Below are 20,014 nucleotides of genomic sequence, written 5' to 3'. Positions count from 1 at the left end.
AGTCTATGGCATGTGCGGACTCGACTACAAGGAGCCTCCTGTCATCCCCTACTCCCAGCCTGATGCTGTTTCCTGGATCCCCGCGGCACAGCATCGTGCATTCGGGGAATCGCTGCCGGAAGCCGGACTCCTGGATCGACCCAAGGACCCAAGGTCACGCCTGTGCCTTGGGCTAGCCGGACAGGGGAAAACAGTTTGTTCCCTTCCCACTGGAGCGCCTGGTGGCATAACTGCACATCCAAGATAGGCCACTAGGTGTCCCTGTTGTTGCTGCCTTTTTTTTTTTTTTTTTTTTTTTTTTTTTTGCCTCTAGCTCACCATCCTACCGTGGCCACCTCGCCGGTACTGGAGGACTTATGGTAACCTTTTCAAATATCTTCTTCTTCTTCTTCTTCTTCTTCTTCTTCTTCTTCTTCTTCTTCTTCTTCTTCTTCTTCTTCTTCTTCTTCCTCTTCTTCCTCTTCCTCTTCCTCTTCTTCTTCTTCTTCCTCTTCCTCTTCTTCTCCTTCTCCTCCTCCTCCCTCCTCCTCCTCCTCCTCCTCCTCCTTCTCCTTCTTCTTCTTCTTTTTTAAATGCTAGTAATAGAGCCCAGGCCATTGTCCAGTGAGGCCTCTCTCACCCCAAATTCATGCCCTCCAGCCCAGATCCTAGAGACGGAAGAGGCAGAGCTTCTCATCAAGGAGCACTCTATACTAACTAAGTCCCACCTCAGCCTTGATGACACAGCCTCTCTGCTTATTATGATGGGGTTCCCCAGGGGAAAACTTTTTAAAAACGAATTAGCATGGAAACAGCTGGGCTGAAACTTAAGCCAGACCCACAACAGCTAGAGCAATTGTCTCTGCCCCGTCCCCCTCGTTTTTCCCTGGCCAAGGACGGCTGCTGCATATTCAGCTGCTTGACTTCGGACCTCGGGGGAAATGAGCCGAGGGGCTGGGGCGATGGCTGGGTCGTTAAGAACACTGGCTGCGGAGTATGCTTGCAGAGGACCCAGGTTTGGTCCCCAGCACCTACCTGGTGGCTCCCAACCATCTGTGGCTCATTTCCAGGGTATCAGACCCCCTCTTCTGGCCTCTACAGTCACCAGACATGTACATGCTATATAGACATACATGTGGGCAAAACACTCACACACATACATTTTTTTAAAGTAATTATTTTGAGAATAGGTTAAAGCCAGGCATGCCAGCTTGCCCCTGTCATCCCGTCACAAGGATCAAGGTCCAAGGTCAGGCTGGGCAACGTGGAGACGCTGTCTCAAGAAAAAAAAAAAACAAAAGGGAGTGTGGACAGGAAGAACTCAGGTAGAACTCACAACACTAGAGCTTGCATGGCTTTTATTTATTTGTACTTTTGTGCGTTTGCACATGTGTGTCACGTGCATGTGCCTCGTGTGCAAACATCAATGTAGACACACCTGCACCGCGGCGCAGGTACAGATGTCAAGGGCGCTGCCTTCCACGTCACGTGAGACGGGGCCTCTTGCTGGCCTGTGATGCTCTAGAGGCTCTCCTGTTTGCGCCTCGTGCTGGGAATCGCAGACACTCACCACACTGGGTGTCCAGCTTCTTGTGAGTCCTAGGGACTCAACCTCTGGTCCTTGCACTTGCACGGAAAACACTTTTAACCCACCGAGCCAGCTTCCTGACCCCAGCACCAGCGACTCCAGATGCCAGTACGCTGCATTGGTAACAGGGGTCGGCGGCTCTTACGGGGAATGAATGACGGACAGGTGGATAATTTACGATGGTTCTTGAGACCCGAACTATGATTATGAAGTATTTCTAGGTATATATTCAGTGTACAAAATCCAGAGCTAATGTTAATTTATTACTGACAGCTAGATATATGATAATATATCATGTCTTTTAATCGTACATTCCTTTTGACTCTCATCGAGCAAACTTTTCATTCATTAATAAAGTCAAGACTCGCCATTACTCTTCATGATGAAGTTCCATTTTGAACCCAGAGGACCTCCTGTAATTAAACTCTGTACCTCCGCAGACTAGACATCTGAAGCTTGGAGGAAGGATAAATGGAACTTCCGGCTTTACAAGAGAGGTGAAAAATGTCAGGAGGATGGAGCCCATCTGCTCAGCGCCCTGGAAGAGAAAGCAAAGTCAGAGGCGATTGCTGACCCAGACTGTGTCCTTCGCCCTCCGAGCCTACTGCTGCCTCTCCCTCCGAGCCCTCTGAGACGGGCTGACTTTGCACTCGTGTGTGTGTGTGTGTGTGTGTGTGTGTAAGAGTGCCTCATACACGCCAGGTGCTCTCAGAGGCCAAAGCGAGCGTCTGGAGTTACAGTGGTTGTGGTTGTGAACCGAACCTGGGTCCTTGAGAAGAGCAGCAAGAGCTCACAGCCGCGAGGCATCTCTCCAGGCCCAATCTTTCGCTGTTTTGAGACAATATAAAGACGTATTGCTACCAGCCAGATGCAGTCGCAAATGTCTGTGATCCCAGCAGTTGAGAAGCCAACGCAGGAAGATCTGCAGTTCCGGGCCCAACACTGGCTCAAAAAGAAAGAAAAAAAGAGATTCTTAATCACTGTATTTCTTACTCAGGCCACTTGCCTCATTCAATTCCCCGCCCTGTTCAAAAGCCTTACATGATGGATCCCTCCACAAGAAGGCTAATCTAATCTTATTTTTTGCCAAAGACAAGGTGTCCTTCAGAGGTATCACAGGTTGGAAGGCTTTTGTTCATTCATTGCTCCTGTGTGTATGCTTGTTCTCACATGCAGACACACACACATACACACACACACACCATGGCACACATGTAGAGGTGGAGGAACACGTTCAGGTACGGGTTCTAACCCCCTTCCACCGTGTTGCTCTGGGTCACCGGGCTTGGCAACAAGCATCTTTGGGCTGTCTCACCCATCCAGAGACAAGACTTCCTTCAGGGTCCAACTGCTTGGGTGTCTCATTCAGCGTCTGGCCAGTCACCAACTTGCAATGCACTACTAAACTGCCTTTTGTGTCCCGCTCCCTCCCCCCCCTTTTAATATGGGTTGGGTAAAGCTGTATCCGACTCCGTGGTCACTTTGGAAGACACAGACCCACGATACTTGCCGACGTGAGACCCTTAACCTTATCAACTAATTAAGGAGCCCGAAGTAGAATGATGAGGTTGTGTGGAGACATGGACTCCGCTATCAGGGTCAGCGCTCACCGGAGCCCATTGAACAAGTACGAGATAATTGAGTAAGCAAGTTTCCTATCTGCAACATGAAACCTTGCAACGGCTGGTTAATTAAATCATGATTTAAAAAAAAAAACTTCCTGTGGCAGGTGCAAGGTGCGGAGAGTTTATTGAGATGTCCGCAACGGAACGATGCCTGGGTCCTCACATTCCTTCGGCTTTAGAAAATAGTTACTGAAATCATTCCGTAGAGGTTTTGTTTTGTTTTATTTTGGTTTTTTTTGGGGGGGGAGGGGAGGAGGTTGTTGTTTGGTTTCTTTGTTTTGTTTTGTTTTAGGAAAAGTTATAATAAACCGGACAGCGGTGGTGCAACACCTTTAATCCCAACACTCAGAAGGCAGAGGCAGGAGGATTTCTATGAGTTCCAGGCCAGCCTGGTCTACAGCTAGGGCTGTGCAGAGAAACCTTGCCTTGAAGAAAACAAAAAGGAAAAAGGAAAAAAAAATGTTATATTAAGCAGGCCTTTAAGGTGGTATCAACGCAGGCCTTTAATATCAGCTACTCAGAAATAGAGACGGGAGAATAGAAGATTCCACTTCAGCCTGGGCTACAGAAGTAAGTTCAAGGCTAGCCTGGGCAATTCTGGGAGAACCTGTCTCAAAATAAAAAATGAAAGGGTGACCTGGTGACCTAGCTAAGTGGCAGAACACTTGGCTAGCAGGCACGGAGTCCTGGACTCCAGCCCCAGCACCACAAAAGTGTGTGTGTGTGTGTGTGTGTGTGTGTGTGTGTGCGCGCGCGCGTGTGTGTGTGTGTGTGTGTGTGTGTGTGTGTCCACATGCATGCATTTGTGTGTGTGTGGTGTGCTCAGATATTTACATGGGTACAAGTGGGTGTATATACATATCTGTACATACATGTACATATGTATGCATGTATATATGTGTGCTCGCGCGCACACACGCGCGCACACACACACACATGTAACTACTAAAGTTTTGTGTCCCAGGCTTTTTGAAGTTGTCTGCATTTTCAATCAGATTTTGCATTTCATGCCTTCGTACTAGTTTGGTTTCTATTCCTGTGGTAAAACACCAACCAGAGCCAACTTAGGGGAGAAAAAGGGGTTTACTTGGTTTATCGTATGTTACTAGGGAAACAAGGGCAGGAACTGAACCAGAGGCCATGGAGGGGAGCTGCTCACGGACTTGCTCCCTACTGAGCCTGCTGTCTTATAGAACCCAGGCCCGCCTGCCCTGGGACGACACTGCCCATAGGGAACTGGGCCCTGCCCGGTGAACCATCAATCGAGAAAAAGCCCCACAGACTTGCCCGCAGGCCAGTCTAAAGGAGACACTTTCTCCATTGCTATTTCCTCCTCCCAGATGACTCCAGATGTGTCAAACGGCCAAAACCAAAACTAATGAGCGGACCAAAAAAAAAAGAAGAAGAAGAAGAAGAAGAAGAAGAAGAAGAAGAAGAAGAAGAAGAAGAAGAAGAAGAAGCAGCAGCACAGCCACCCACTGGTGTTATTTCCGAATCTTTTTTATTATCTTTTCCACCTGGAGTGGTTTCTTCCCCCGCCTCTCCCAGCTGCTTCCACAAGCACATTGGTAACGGCGAGGCTGTGCTGCAGTAACAGACAGCTCCCAGGCCTCAGGGACTGGCAGCCCTCATACCCGTGTGTAGAGAAACAGCCGGGGCCCACTGTCACTCTGTGACGACACAGACTGACAGGGCGGCCGCCGTTTCAAAAGCTTGCCGGTCATCAAACCAAACGGAGGGCCCCAGGGGGGCGGCACCGGCCTCTAGAAGTTCCAGTGCAGGGGTGATGCACTCTGCACACAACTCATCAGTCACAGGCCACACCCACAGGTCACTAGGGTACATTTGATCCGAAGGCACCAAAGACAGACGAGGGGAAGCTAGTGGATACCAGGAATGCCCGGCTGGGACTTCAGACAAAGCCAAGTGTGCTCATTTTTGCCTTGCTCGGAAACCTTCTGTTTTCTCTGTTGGGGACGGGGATGAGTCTGGCGCGGGATTTGGAACCCAGGGCCTCGTGTACCCGAAGCAAGCTCCATTTCCGAGCCACAGCCCGTTTCTCTAACATGTTTTTGCTCTGTCCCTTGACCCAAGACATTTCTGATTTCTCTCGCATCAACTTTCAGGTTCATGGACGTTACAGTGGACGTCACTCATTGGCACTTACAAAACTTGGAGGGGTTGCTTTTTGTTTGTTTGATTGTTTGTTTATCAGAAATTCCAGGGAAGGGGGAAAGGTGGAAGGGAGGGAAGAGAAGAGTGAAAGAGAAAGACAGAGAAGTCTGTGAACCAACAGACAGAATTCTAACTTTGTTGGTTTTCCAACAACCAAAGGTTGGTGACCTGTTTTCAAAGATTTGCTTTTATTATTTCTTTAAAGATTTATTTAATTATTTATTTGTTATGTATACATACAGTGTTCAGTGTTCTGCCTGCATGTGTGCCTGCAGGCCAGAAGAGGGCGCCAGATCTCATGACAGACGGTTGTGAGCCACCATGTGGTTGCTGGGAATTGAACTCGGGACCCCCTGGAAGAGCAGCCGGCGCTCTTAACCTGCTGAGCCATCCCTCCAGCCCCACTTTTACTATTTTTAGCTATGTGTGGGGAGCAAGTGGGTGCAGGTTGCCCGTGGAATCTAGGGGTGCCAGATCCCCCCGGAGCTGGAGACACGGGGTACTGTATGCGGCTGGCGTGAGTGCTGAGAACCAACAGGCTGTCTGCATGAGCAGAAAGCAATCTTAACCACTCGACCATCTCTGTAGCCTCCGACTTACGGGCGTTGTCCAGAGATGCAACCAACAAGATGGCGCCATACCTAAACACTAGTACACATTATTATTATTATTATTATTATTATTATCATTATTATCATCATCATCATCATCATCATTATTATTATTATTATTATGGCGTGTATTCTGGGTCTTCCTCTCATTTGGTAACTGGTAACTCAAGAGCTAAAGTGCTTGAATTGGTTTCTAAATATACAAGGTAACATCCAAAAGATAGCTCACCTGTCAAGTCCTGGCTGTGCCATCTTTAGACGCTCCGCCCCCGCGCACGCCCCTCCCTGTGCACGCCCCCGTGCATGCCCCCCTCCCACTGCCACTGAGTGCAGACCCAAGCGCCTGGCCATGTGGTTCCTGCCATCCCCTAGGCGCCTGCTTCCTCCCTGCTTAGAAGATGGGCGACATCGCTTCACGCACTTTGCATTTCGTGGTATCAGCACCAGGGAGGGCTTGTCACAGGAGAGTATGCAACTGACGAAACAGACCCAAATGACAAGCCAAACGGCTCACTCAGAGTTCCTAGGGCCAAGTTCGCCAAGTCAGACCCTACAACCCCTGAAAATCTTTCAGGGGTCTCAAGACGGCTCTGCAGGTAACGGAACCTTCAGCCAAGGCTGCAACCTTGGGGGTTCAGTCCTTGGGACCTACACGGTAGAGGCAGAGAGCCAGGTCCGGAAAACTGTCCTCTGACCTCCGAACAAAGGCTATGGCACACTCACACAAAAATAACTGAATGCAGGTTATTTTTATTTTTATTATTTTAAACTACATTTTTTAAAAAAGAGAAAGTGTTTTCAAGCAAAGAGATTCCTTCCATCAGACACCCGAGTTGCACATGGTTAGGGCCACTGCATTTTCCGCACACCTACACTCCTGGCTACCCTGGAGGACTGAGGCAGGAGGATCACAGCTTCAGTATCTGCCTGGGCTATGTGAGGAATAAGAAGCCAGACTGAGCCACCTGTCTCAAAAGGGCTGGGGAAGGCAGCTCCGAGGAAAAGCCCTCACCTGGGATGTGCAATCCTCAGTACTTCCGGGCAGGATATATGGTTCAATGGGGTAAAGGTGCTTGCCGCCAAACCGGAAGGAAAAGAATAGACACACCCCACCCAGAAGCCGTCTTTCGGGCCAGCAAAAGCCTCCACAAACACAATAAAAAAGCAAGCAAATGACGACCTAAAAATATTGAGGTTTCTTTTGTGTGCGTGGACGGTTTGCCTATCTGCACTGTGTGTGTGTGTGCGTGTGTGTAGGCCAGAAGAGGGTAAGAGTTTCAGACCTGCAGACACACATAATTGTAATTTACCACCGTATGGGTGCTGGGGACCAAACCCAGGTCTCCTACAAGAAGAGCGAGCGCCCTCAACCACTGAGCCATCTCTCCAGCCCCCGGTGAACCCTTTGAAAAAGAATAGCCCCAGCAGATCCGCCCTCGCAAGGGTGGAAAGAAAGATGGGGCAGGTGAGGGGATGAAGTATGCCCCGGTAGGTCGAGGCCACAGGGCAGATTCATTGCGTTCTACACCCACAAGGCGAGCCTGGATGCCATGGCCCAGGGCCCAAGGCCGGGAGACGGAGGAGGCGTGGCTTTGCGGTGGCCCCGCCCCGACTGGGGCGGCACAGGCGCCTGGATGCCACGGAACGTGCCCAGGGCCTACGGCCTGGGGAGGGAGGAGGCGTGGCTCTGCCGTGGCCCCGCCCCGACTGGGGCCGGACAGGCGCCTGGATGCCAAGGAACGTGCCCAGGGCCTAAGGCCTGAGGGGCGTGGCTTCGCGGTGGTTTCCCCGCCCCGCCCCCGGCGCGGGCCCCGCCCCCCGCCGCGCGCCTCCAGGCTCACCTGACCGGGCCCGCTGCTCACGTGACCGGTCCCGGCGGCGGCGCCATCTTGGAGCGTCGGCCGAGGAGGGGGCCGAAGCGGGGCGGGGGGAGGGCAAAGAGAGAGGCGGGGGGCAAAAGAAAGACCGGAGTCGGGAGCGAGGCGGGGAGGACGACGAGGGCGAGGTCCCGGCCGGCCAGAGGAGGCTCGCGAAGCCGCATCCCGCCGCCCGACCGCAGGTACCCGGCCCGGGGCCGCCCGTCCGCTAGCAGAGCGCCGCGGGCCATGTGCGGCCTCCGCGGTGACGCCGCCGCCGCCTCCGGGGCCTCGAGTGCGGCGTCCTTTCCCCTGCCGGGGCCCCGAGTGCGGCGTCCTTTCCCCTCCGGGGCCTCGAGTGCGGCGTCCTTTCCCCTCCGGGGCCTCGAGTGCGGCGTCCTTTCCCTGCCGGCCCCGCTGCTCCCCAGTCCCCGCTGCTCCTCAGTCCCCGCTGCTCCCCAGTCCCCGCTGCTCCTCCTCAGTCCCCGCTGCTCCTCAGGCCCCGCTGCTCCCCAGTCCCCGCTGCTCCCCAGTCCCCGCTGCTCCCCAGTCCCCGCTGCTCCCCAGTCCCCGCTGCTCCCCAGTCCCCGCTGCTCCCCAGTCCCCGCTGCTCCTCAGTCCCCGCTGCTCCTCAGTCCCCGCTGCTCCCCAGTCCCCGCTGCTCCCCAGTCCCCGCTGCTCCCCAGTCCCCGCTGCTCCTCAGTCCCCGCTGCTCCTCAGTCCCCGCTGCTCCCCAGTCCCCGCCGCTCCTCAGTCCCCGCCGCTCCTCAGTCCCCGCTGCTCCTCCTCAGTCCCCGCTGCTCCTCAGTCCCCGCTGCTCCTCCTCAGTCCCCGCTGCTCCTCAGTCCCCGCTGCTCCTCCCCAGTCCCCGCTGCTCCCCAGTCCCCGCTGCTCCTCCCCAGTCCCCGCTGCTCCCCAGTCCCCGCTGCTCCCCAGTCCCCGCTGCTCCTCAGTCCCCGCTGCTCCTCAGTCCCCGCTGCTCCCCAGTCCCCGCTGCTACTCCCCAGTCCCCGCTGCTCCTCAGTCCCCGCTTCTCCTCCTCAGTCCCCTCCCCGCCGCTCCTCCTCAGTCCCCGCTGCTCCCCAGTCCCCGCTGCTCCTCCTCAGTCCCCGCTGCTCCTCCTCAGTCCCCGCTGCTGCTCCTCAGTCCCCGCTGCTCCTCAGTCCCTGCCGCTCCTCAGTCCCCGCCGCTCCTCAGTCCCCGCCGCTCCCCAGTTCCCGCTGCTCCTCCTCAGTCCCCGCTGCTCCCCAGTCCCCGCTGCTACTCCCCAGTCCCCGCTGCTCCTCCTCAGTCCCCGCTGCTCCTCCTCAGTCCCCGCTGCTCCTCCTCAGTCCCCGCTGCTCCTCCTCAGTCCCCGCTGCTCCTCAGTCCCCGCTGCTCCTCCTCAGTCCCCGCTGCTCCTCAGTCCCCGCTGCTCCTCCTCAGTCCCCGCTGCTGCTCCTCAGTCCCCGCCGCTCCTCAGTCCCCGCCGCTCCTCAGTCCCCGCTGCTCCTCAGTCCCCGCCGCTCCCCAGTTCCCGCTGCTCCTCCTCAGTCCCCGCTGCTCCCCAGTCCCCGCTGCTACTCCCCAGTCCCCGCTGCTCCTCCTCAGTCCCCGCTGCTCCTCCTCAGTCCCCGCTGCTCCTCCTCAGTCCCCGCTGCTCCTCCTCAGTCCCCGCTGCTCCTCCTCAGTCCCCTCTGCTCCTCAGTCCCCGCTGCTCCTCAGTCCCCGCTGCTCCTCAGTCCCCGCTGCTCCCCAGTCCCCGCTGCTCCTCCTCAGTCCCCGCTGCTACTCCCCAGTCCCCGCTGCTACTCCCCAGTCCCCGCTGCTCCTCAGTCCCCGCTGCTCCTCAGTCCCCGCTGCTCCCCAGTCCCCGCTGCTCCCCAGTCCCCGCTGCTCCTTCCCAGTCCCTGCTGCTCCTCAGTCCCCGCTGCTCCCCAGTTCCCGCTGCTCCTCCCCAGTCCCCGCTGCTCCTTCCCAGTTCCCGCTGCTCCTCCCCAGTCCCCGCTGCTCCTCAGTCCCCGCTGCTCCTCCTCAGTCCCCACTGCTACTCCCCAGTCCCCGCTGCTACTCCCCAGTCCCCGCTGCTCCCCAGTCCCCGCTGCTCCTCAGTCCCCGCTGCTCCTCAGTCCCCGCTACTCCCCAGTCCCCTGTTTGCAGTGCCGCGAGCCCCGGGTGATGAGTCCGGGCCCAGCAGCCTTTTGTAGGCACCTGCCGTGGGCTGCAGTCTGCCCTCAGTCACCGGCTTGTCACCCTTTCTGAGTTGGCGCCTCCCACCTGAGTTGGCGCCTCCCACTGTCCTGAAGTCTCCATTGGGTGTATGGATGGGCTCGCTGGAAGTTAACCTCGGAGAATGCCCCGGCAGTGTGGACTAGTTTTACCTAACTGTCCTCGTAGAAAGTTAACTTTCCACACCAGCCGGATGCACATCCTTTTAAAGCAGCCGTAGGAAAGGACCAGGGCAGGAAACTGCATTGGAAAATAAATAAATAAATACACACGCACACACATGTGTACACGCACACGCGGGTCAAGCCACACCGCCCTATCTTTTTCCTGCTGCCATTCTGCCCACTGTGTTTGGCTAATTAGGCTGTAATTTCGGTGAAAGTTAAAATAGCAATATGTCATTATTCCATACTGGTTAGGAGATTATGTCAGTAAAACCAGCAGTTTGCTGAGTAAATTACTTACAAGGTGGGTTGGGGGGAGGCTTAAAATACACAATTGTTAGATGTTTCCAGACTCATTCTGTCTTAGCTTCTGCAAAAATCCTCTACTTGTTAAGTAAATTATGTAAATTCGCCTCACGTAAATTACATTGCATCAACAGCCTTCCGAAATTTCTCTTTAATGTTAAGTACCGGAAGTTTCTTCCCCAGCTAAAATAACTTTACTGCGTTTCATCAAGAAAGAAAGGTTTGATTCTGTTTACTTTCCTCCTCGGCTAGGTTGTCAAGACCGATCCAGGAGCCAGCGTTAATCTCAGGAACCGATCTGCCCGCTACCAGCCATGTGACCCTGGGTAAGTCGCTTACGCCTCCCTGAGCTGCCGTACTTACAGACCTTGGCACGGCTGTGACCAGAGGCAAAGAATTCTGGGGATCGAGTGCAGGGAGATGTTTGTTGCTGTCTGCCACGCAGAGCTGTCTCTCGTCAGCGTTCCCCTTGAGGATGGAGCCTGCCCCGTGTTCCAGAGGAAGCGTGGTCGGAGAATGCCACTGGCCGCTCTCCAACCCGGGGCCACCTCTCATCCGTGAGCCTCAGGTGTGTCCCGTTGCACCCCGCCTCACGAGCAGGGGCTGGGTGCCAGGAACCAGAGGAACGGACGGTGCAGGAAACGGGTGAAGGCCCCACTCCGTGCCTGCGTCCACTGCTCGGGGACAGCGGTCTCCAGCCCCTGCCTGGCCTGCGCGTGTCATAAGTCACAGTGAAGCTGAAAGCACTGCTCGATGTCACTTAGGCCTGGGTCTTAGTTGTAGCCACTAAGTCAGAGTATCGTCTAGACCAGGACACCCATGTACCGACATATTTACACTTTGTTTTTCTCGTGGTAGCTATTATTACATTCAGCTTAGAAGATTTTGAACTAATTATGGTTGACATTAGGAAGGTCTAAAGTATGAGTTGCTTTTAGGTTAGTTTTAATAGTCAGTCTGTAATTCCATGCTCCAAAAGTTTGTCCAGCTTTACCCTCACATTAACTTCAGAACAATCTAAACTTGCTCCAGGTCACACAGCACTTCAGAGGAGGAGAGGAACCCTGGCTTCTTTTGGTCGAAACAAATATCAAGATACTTTAAATTTTTGAGACTCTGAAAGTGTGACATTCGTTGACCGTCACTTCTGTTTTTGGGAGCTTGGGGTTCTTGTTTGTTTGTTTGCCTAGTGGGTGAGAGTAATCCTTAGTCTGAAAGAGAATGTTGTGTACGTCATCTTGTTCTGTCTTCACATATGCCTGGAAAATTACAGCCCTTTCCCTGAGCCCACATGAATTGTAGTCATATTGCTATAACTAAAAGGAACTAATTAGGTACACAGATACACCAAATAATAAATTCTAAGAAAATAAAGACAACTGAACTTGCTCACTTTTCTTGGGAAAGACACTAATTACAAGCTGTTTCCTGTGGATTACTATTGTCAAGGACAGATCTGAGAGACTGTGGAACATTTCTGGTTTGGGAGGAGAGAGTGTTTACTTGGGCTGACTTGATCTTCTGATCTAATGGTGCAGCTAGTGATTCCAAACAAGAGGCCCCTCTTGACTGACGTCTCTAGACTTGGGGCCTAGTGACCCTTCCCGCTCAGCCACTCAGGGAGCGGGTTCTTCCTCATCCCCCAGCCTTCTTGTCGCTCTTACCCTGTTGTTAACAGCAGCCAACTCAAATCAGGATAGCTCAGGAAGGCGGTATTTACAAAGAGTATTAATCCACGCACTGGGCTCCTCCGTATGGGCAGCTCACAGGGATGGTGGACTTAGTGGGAGCAGCAGGAAAAGGCAGGGCAGTATCAAAGCCAGAAAGAGATTTGTGGCGAGCAGCCGTTTGGGAACCGCCTGTTAAGAAACAGACAGTAATCCACGGTGACATGAAGTAGGGAGCGAGGACGTGGACTGGCCCTCTGGTCCTCATGGCTCTCCTCCATTGGCAGTACCCAGCCAGAGGACCAGGGATCAGGTCGCGGGGCTACATCTGCAGTGCCCCCTTCCAGAAGCCTTGTGCCAGCTCTGTCCAGAGGAGCCTTCCCAGCCTCTGGGCACTGGGCCATTGTGTACTTAGCACTTAGTACTGTGGTTCCTTCCTCTCCGTGCCTGTCTCTCCCATCTGTGAGTGATTGTAAAATGTTCCTGTCCTACCTCATTGCTTCCCGCCTCACACCTGATTGTGGCTCTGCTTTTTTCCAGGGCGGGGCGGGGGGGGCATTTTTATTTCCAGCTGTTTCTGTTATAGACACTCTGCACAAGCAGAAAGAAGAGTATAGTGAACAGGTAGTTGTCCCCACCGTCCCACCCTCCTTCCATCCCCCCTGACCTTCTGTTTGCTTGTCTGTTTTGAGCTGTTTGCTGCAGTCCTTTGAGTCCAAGGGTGGTGTTCCGGGCTGTGAGTTGAGTCAGTGGGGCAGGGTGCTGAATCTTTCTTTTCATCTCCCTAGTCAAGGGAAGTTTAGCTCACTTGACATCTATAATGTATAAATACATATCTACACATTTACAGGTTCTGTGTGTATCTCACACATGGACTACATGAACGGTCTAGAGAAAAATTGTGGGCATTGAAGAGTTGCTTTTAATGACCTCCTCTCCCGTGTACTTTACTAGGGGCTGTATGTGACCTTTTATTTAACAGACTTTTCTTCTAATGAGTTTCTGCTTGCTTGTTGGTTTTGCCTGCAGACCTAAATGGTTTTTTCAGGTGTTTCTTGATGCGTTTTATGTTGTCATATCGGTTTGATAGCTGCCTTACTGTACTTATCCCCAAATGTATGCAGCCTCTAAAATGAGATACTTACATAAACGTTCTGGGGAAATTGGAGCATCTGCCGCAAGTGGCCATTAGCTCTTAATGCCTGAGCACACACAGCTTTGAAAGTGTGTGTTGTGTCAAATTCTTTTGTATTAGTCTTTTTCTTGAGCTTAGATGAACTCCTCCTCCTGATCTAAGGAACACACTGAACTATCCATGGGGAGCAATTTGCACTGCTCTGTCTTCCTCTTATTGGATCATTCAGCAGAAGAGAGAATCAGGAGTCACCTTTGGAACACTAGGTGTGAGGTCTGTGGAGCAAACTGTTCTCTGGGTTATCAGTTACCCTGTATGGCTGTTATAAAGGGGGACCTTGGCTTTACAGTAGTATAGAGCTGGATCAGGCCAAGAAACTGCCAATGTGTGTGGGCTTTGCTACTTTTAGTATGTAACTAATATACCTTTAATGTTGAACTGAATGACAACAAGAATCCTTCAGCTTGCCGGGCGGTAGTGGCACACACCTTTAATCCCAGCACTCGGGAGGCAGAGGCAGGCGGATCTCTGTGAGTTCGAGGCCGAGCTGGACTGACAGCCTCCAAAACAATACAGAGAAACCCTGTCTCATAAAAACCAAAAAAAAAAAAAAGAATCCTTCAGCTCTGGTCCCATAGGGAAATCAGCATGAGCATGAAGAGCACGGCTCCCTTTCGCCAAAATACACTGGATTCTTGTTTTGTCTGGACTGGTCTGTGCGTAACCCTTGCATGGGTGGAGGGCAGAGGTCCACGTCAGGTGTCTTCCTCTCTTGATTGCCATAGCGTCCGCCTACCCCTACCCTGCCAAGACAAGGTGTCTTCGTGTAACAGCTCAGTGCCAGCTTTTATGTGGGTGCTGGGAACTCAGACTCAGGCCGTCATGCTTGCAGCAAGCCCTTTACCCACTGAGCCCACTGAAAACGGGGCTCTTGAGACCGTGAGAGGTGTCTGAGAAGCCACAGACAGGGCTTTCTGTTTTTTCCTGAAGAACAACATTGTTCTCTATGAGTCTCTTCTGTAGCAGCTGCAACTTTGGTGTAGAAGTCTAGAAAGATTTGTTCTTCCTGAGGATAACAAAAAGACAAATGTTCCAAGGGGTGTTTGCAGAGCTGAGGTGGCTCTGTTATGGCTCTGGAATACACCCTCCATTAGATGGCTGTTCCAGGCTGGTTCTAGAAGAAAAGCGGGTGTTAGCTTTTAGGATGAGACATCTGCGTACATGGACCTAGACGAAGGAGGTCCATGCTGGAAAGAGTGGGACATGGAGAGGACAGAGGCTGAGATGGGCAGACCCGAGGTGCAGGTGCAGGTCGGGAACACTGGAGCCTGCCCGATGGGTTAGGTGTGACCCTGGGGGTGGGTGGAGCCTGCCTGATGGGTTAGGTGTGACCCTGGTGGGGAGGGGGGAGCCTGCCCGATGGGTTAGGTGTGACCCTGGGGTGGGTGGGGCCTGCCCGATGGGTTAGGTGTGACCCTGGGGTGGGTGGGGCCTGCCCGATGGGTTAGGTGTGACCCTGGGGTGGGTGGGGCCTGCCCGATGGGTTAGGTGTGATCAGGGCTGGGAGCTAAAGGACCTTATGCAGAATTCAGCCATGTGGGGAGAAGAGCAAAGTCTGTTACTGGAATTTAAGATTGGTGCCTAGTTTTTGGTCTATAGCTTGTGGTGCTGAAAATCGTTCTGGCATTTATTGAATGTTGTGAATGTACCTAAAATGTGGAAAAACAAAACTTATTGCTGGAAAAGAGCCTAAACTTAAAAATGTGATCCAAGTCAACAAAATAATCTCACTTTAAGTCAAAGGAAATGTCTGAAGTGAGAGGGCTGCCAGGAAGTATAAAGAATATTCAGAGGCCTAGAGGGAGTGTGATTGTGGAGTGTGCTGTGCTTGCAAAGTTCCCTGCCTTGCTGCATTATTCAAGCCTAATAACTCCTTACCCTCCTTCTTTCTGGAGCTGAACCAGAACTGGAGTGACGGCGTGTTCTCTCGCTGTCCCCTTCCCTGTTCAGGAAGGAGAAGCATGGCTGGGAATGAGGAACAGCTGACCACTGAGGTGACCTCTAGGAAGCCACAGCATAGTTTGTGGTTTATCTGGTGGACCATAAGAGAGGAGAGAGGAGGAAGTGGAGCCTTGTTCTCACTTGTTCATTTGCATAGTACTTCCCAAAATTCAGGGTTCTTTAGAGTGGGTTAAGATGAATGTATTCTCAGAAGTTCAAACATTCGACCGTAACTGTGATTCCATTATCTACAGTTAAAATTTGGCATAAGAAATAGCTTACCTAGAGTTGTATCATATCATGTTGGCTTCCACGCACTGATGGTTCCCAGTAGCTTGAGGTGACTCTGAAGGCCCTAAGGTTGGCCGTGTTTCTTCAAAGAATCGGTGTCTCTTTCATTCTAGAATTTCAGGAGAGAGGCAAAGCAGGGTGGGGATGCAGGATAAAGGTGTTAAAGTCATTCCCAAGGAGCTCAAGGTCTCCATCTGTCTCTAGGACAGTGGCTCTTAGCCTCTGGGTCATGACCCCTTTGGCAAACCTCTATCTCTGAAAATATTTGCAAAACGATTCATAACAGTAGCAAAATGACAGTTATGAAGTAGCAACAAAAAAAAGTATGGTTGTGGGTCACCAGAACCTGAGGAACTGTATTAAAAAGTCACAGCACTGGGAAGATGAGAACCACCGCTCTAGGAGATTGCATTTCAGAGTGGAATTCTGAACTGTTTAGGTCTGTATCGGGGACCTCCCAACTTAGAGGATGGTAGTGAGACACCAGAGTCGATGTTGGTTTTCTGCATTACGTGCATGTGATTATCCCATAACCCAAGCTCTCTGCTGTGCACTGTCCCTAGATATGGAAGAAAGAAGCAGCACTGCCGTGTTGGTGCCAGAGACTGGAGAGCAGGAGGCTGTGGTAACTGCTGCAGGAGTCCTCAGCCCTGCCTCACAGGGTGACGAACAAAGAAAAGCCAACGCGGATCCTTTGGTCCATGTCATCCAGAAGCTAAGCAAGATAGTGGGGCATGAAAAGTCACAAAAATGTCTTCTGATTGGGAAAAAGCGCCCGTGCCCAAGTGTGACGCCACCCTCTCTTGAAACCCCAGAGCACTGTGAGATTCCAACTAAGACAGCCGAGTCCCCTGCCGCTGAGATGTCACAAGCAAGTCCCACTCCAGACTCCGTTGCCTCGAATGATGGGAAGGCTATGTTCTACCAGTGTAGCCTGTGTAAGTTCCTGTCGTCATCCTTCTCTGTGTTGAAAGAGCACATCAGGCAGCATGGGCAGCAGGGTGACGTGATGCTCATGTGCTCGGAGTGCCACGTCACCTCCAGAAGCCAGCAGGAGCTCGAGGCTCACGTGGTGAGCGAGCACGAAAACGGCGCCAGCGGCCGCAGTCAGCCCGCCTTCTCCTGCCAGGGAGCCCCAGACAGAAAGAGCCAGGCCGGGGTCGATGTCCCAGTGAGCATGGGCACTTCACAGGCCCGGGCTGTCCAAAGCGCAGCCGGGGCGGAGCTGGGCAGGAGGAAGTGGTATGCCTACGAGCAGTACGGCATGTACCGCTGCCTGTTCTGTAGTTACACCTGCGGCCAGCAGCGGATGTTGAAGACGCACGCTTGGAAGCATGCGGGTGACGCTAACTGCTCCTATCCAGTCTTTGAGAATGAGAGTGAGCCCTTGGGCCTCCTGGCTTCTTCAGTGTCGGCCGCACCCGGTGGGGTCGACGCCGTTGTCATTGCTATAGGGGACAGCGAGCTGAGCATCCACAATGGGCCGTCTGTCCAAGTACAGATCTGCAGCCCTGAGCCACTGTCCTCCCCATCTCCCTTAGAGGAGAGCACCGTGGAGGGAGTCCACCTAAGCCAGTCAGTCACCCTGGACTCTAACGAGGAAGAAATGCTGGAGGTGATGTCTGATTCTGAGGAGACTCTGTTTGCTGATAGTTTGCTCTCGTCGGCACAGAAAATCATTAGCAGCAGCCCAAACAGAAAAGGTCACGTGAACGTCATTGTGGAGCGTTTGCCGAGTGCGGAAGAAACCCTCCCGCCAAAACATTTCCTCATGGATGCTGAGATGGAAGAGGGGAAGAGCCTGAGGCCTGCCGATGCGCAGACCGGCCGTGGAGGAGCAGGAGATACGTGCCACGCCGATAAATGTACTGTTGATATTGGGGGGCTGCTCATCGGCTGGAGCAGCGCAGACAAGAAAGACAGCGAGCCAAGTAAGGGCCTGGCTGCTGATGAGAACGCCCCACCAGGACGGAGAAGGACAAACTCGGAGTCTCTCAGGCTGCACTCCTTAGCTGCAGAAGCCCTTGTCACCATGCCCATAAGAGCTGCTGAACTAACGAGAGCAGGCCTTAGCCACTATGGGGACAGAAACCTTTTAGATCCAGACACTGGACAAAGGCAGGTCAGTGGTCCCTTGGCAGCATACTCAAAAAAACTCGTGTCTCCTCTTAAGAACTCTTCAGATGGAGTGGCGAGCTTTAACCAGAGCAGTTCCGCTGTGGTAGCCCTCCCCGAGGGGAGGCAGGAATTGTCAGATGGGCGAGTTAAGACCGGCATCAGCATGTCCCTTCTTACAGTAATAGAGAAACTGAGGGAAAGGACAGACCAGAACGCGTCAGATGACGACATTTTGAAAGAGTTGCAGGACAACGCCCAGTGTCAGCCCAACAGCGATGGCGGTTTGTTAGGGTCCAGCGTGGTGGAGTACATCCCAGATGCCGAGCGGCCCTACCGCTGCCGCCTGTGCCACTACTCGAGCGGCAACAGGGGCTACATCAAGCAGCACCTGCGTGTGCATCGGCAGAGGCAGCCTTACCAGTGCCCCATCTGCGAGCACATAGCGGACAACAGCAAAGACCTGCAGGGCCACATGATCAACCACTGCAAAGCCAGGGTTCACCAGTGTAAGCAGTGCAAAGAGTCTTTCCATTACAAGGTGAGCGGCCACGGTGGCGGATCCAGGGGCTCTGTAGATGTAGCCCAGCCACCTCCTTTTGTGTGTCAAGAAAACGAGTTCCAGGGGGAGTTGGGTGATGGCCCAGCGACACCCCCAACAAATGAACCTTGAAGATGGGTCTGAGAGCGAGGTCTGCACAGTCGCCATCCAGAAGCCGCCTCCTTTGTAGCTTCAGTGCCTGTTCTGTTGTGTGCGTTTTCATGTGTGTGTTTTAGGCACTGGTTTTCACTCCTAAAGGAATGTAGAGTGGGCTGATAGGCACACATTTTACACAACGCGCTATACCAGCTGCCACACGATCAGCAGAGGTGGTTTGTGTCACTGCAGAAGGAAGTGGGCAGTGAGGTTTACCGTAGAAGCAGAGCTCTTTATCTGCTGGGGATCCGCCCAGCACCCCACACCCGCCTGGCACGTGCTTGGCTGCAGGAGCACATCCCCAGCCCTTGGTCTTGTGAGTCTTGCTGAATGTCCCAGGCAGCACTCGAATTTGCAGTCTTTTTCAAGCTCGCTCTTGTGTGCTGAGATCACAGGGCTCTGCCCCCACATAAATGGACTCAGGTGGATATTCAAGTCAGATGTTTATCTACGTATGGAGCCAGAGGCCGGTATAAAATGTTACTACCCTTTGTAGAGGGTACCTGCAGTCGATCCTGGGGTCCTTGTTGACTTAGCTCTCCTTCAGGGTGCCAGGCATTGAAAACGGGTTTTTGTTGGCCAGCTGGGTATAAACTGTCTCACAGATTACCTACAGCTGGGGGTCCAGGTGGCGAATTTTTAAAAAAAGGATCAAAAGTTGCTTCTGTCTGAGGTTCATTGGAGCTTGGATTACACTCATGAAATTCCAAATAGCACATTTAGAGAGGTTACGGTAACAAGTTCTAGAAGTATCCAGAGTTGCTTTGCTGCCTCTGACCTCCTGGTTTGGGGTGGGACTGGTTTCTGTAGCATGTGTAGCTGGTGTCAGAAGGCAGAAGTTAACAAAGCCTGTGGTTGCTGGTGAAGTTTCTGTTTGCAGGCATGTCCAGTTATCCCCTTACCGCGTGCTCCTTAGTCTGTAGCCTGCCGACCATGTGGGAGGCACGCGCCACGCTGGGTGTGAACACCTCCCAAGACAGACCTGGAAGAGAGTGATGGGCTTGTGTACTGTTGGGAGACCTGAAAGAGAGTGATGGGCTTGTGTAGGAGATTGCAGTCACCTAGTGTCTGTCTTTTCTTTTCTTTTCTTTTTTTTTTTTTTTTTTTTTTTTTTTTTTTTGGTTTTTCGAGACAGGGTTTCTCTGTGGCTTTGGAGGCTGTCCTGGAACTCGCTCGGCAGACCAGGCTGGTCTCGAACTCACAGTGATCCGCCTGCCTCTGCCTCCCGAGTGCTGGGATTAAAGGCGTGCGCCACCAACGCCCGGCCGTGTCTGTCTTTTCTATAATTTCACATGCGCCAAATGGTTTCTAGTAGATGTGACTTCAAAATACTAGTTTTTAAAAAAACAAGTAGTAAATTCGTAAGGACTTGGCTGCAACTGAGCGAGGAGATGGGGTCCAGGTGATGATTTTTTAAAAAGAGGAGCAAAAGCTGCTTTAAAAAAGAAAAAAAAATCACTCTAGCACCCAATTGGTAATGGATTATAGGCCAAAGGTCCCAAAAGCAGTCACCAGTCAACCCCTTGCATAGCCTTCTGGTAACCCTGAAGGTGTATTTGCTGGAAGTTACGGGTTAATTTTCTTGCCTTTTGTTTT

At 52.7% G+C, this 20,014-nt stretch overlaps 2 protein-coding genes across 2 annotated transcripts in view; one reads left to right on the top strand and one right to left on the bottom strand.

Moving 5' to 3' along the window:
- Positions 1-1,320: 1,320 nt before the first annotated feature.
- Positions 1,321-11,343, bottom strand: LOC121135979 (translation initiation factor IF-2-like). Its single transcript, XM_040735448.1, has 4 exons — positions 11,338-11,343; positions 7,820-8,239; positions 2,330-2,509; positions 1,321-2,105 (listed from the first exon to the last, which is right to left on the bottom strand). The coding sequence occupies exons 1-4, from the start codon at positions 11,341-11,343 to the stop codon at positions 1,938-1,940; spliced, it is 774 nt and encodes a 257-aa protein (XP_040591382.1). The 3' UTR covers positions 1,321-1,937.
- Znf507 (zinc finger protein 507) overlaps positions 7,935-20,014 on the top strand; it is a 32,343-nt gene continuing 20,263 nt past the window's right edge. Inside the window, exons 1-3 of the mRNA XM_005081767.4 lie at positions 7,935-8,037; positions 10,765-10,838; positions 16,170-18,262. Coding sequence (XP_005081824.1) covers positions 16,172-18,262 — 2,091 coding nt within the window. The 5' untranslated portion in view covers positions 7,935-8,037; positions 10,765-10,838; positions 16,170-16,171. The remainder of the gene's footprint in view (positions 8,038-10,764; positions 10,839-16,169; positions 18,263-20,014) is intronic.

Source organism: Mesocricetus auratus, unplaced genomic scaffold (assembly GCF_017639785.1).
Source record: "Mesocricetus auratus isolate SY011 unplaced genomic scaffold, BCM_Maur_2.0 Super-Scaffold_100046, whole genome shotgun sequence".
NCBI lineage: Eukaryota > Metazoa > Chordata > Mammalia > Rodentia > Cricetidae > Mesocricetus > Mesocricetus auratus.
The sequence above is the reverse complement of the archived record's forward strand: the minus strand, read 5'-3'. Positions and strand labels throughout refer to the sequence as shown.

What these genes read in the sequence shown, in the direction of transcription:
- LOC121135979 (XM_040735448.1), bottom strand. An exon ending in TGAGCAGCGGGCCCGGTCAG is followed by an intron (nt 2,510 to 7,819) that starts GTGAGCCTGGAG and finishes TTTTTGAGCCAG; the next exon opens with TGTTGGGCCCGGAACTGCAG. An exon ending in TGCTCTTCTCAAGGACCCAG is followed by an intron (nt 2,106 to 2,329) that starts GTTCGGTTCACA and finishes TTTCTCTTCCAG; the next exon opens with GGCGCTGAGCAGATGGGCTC.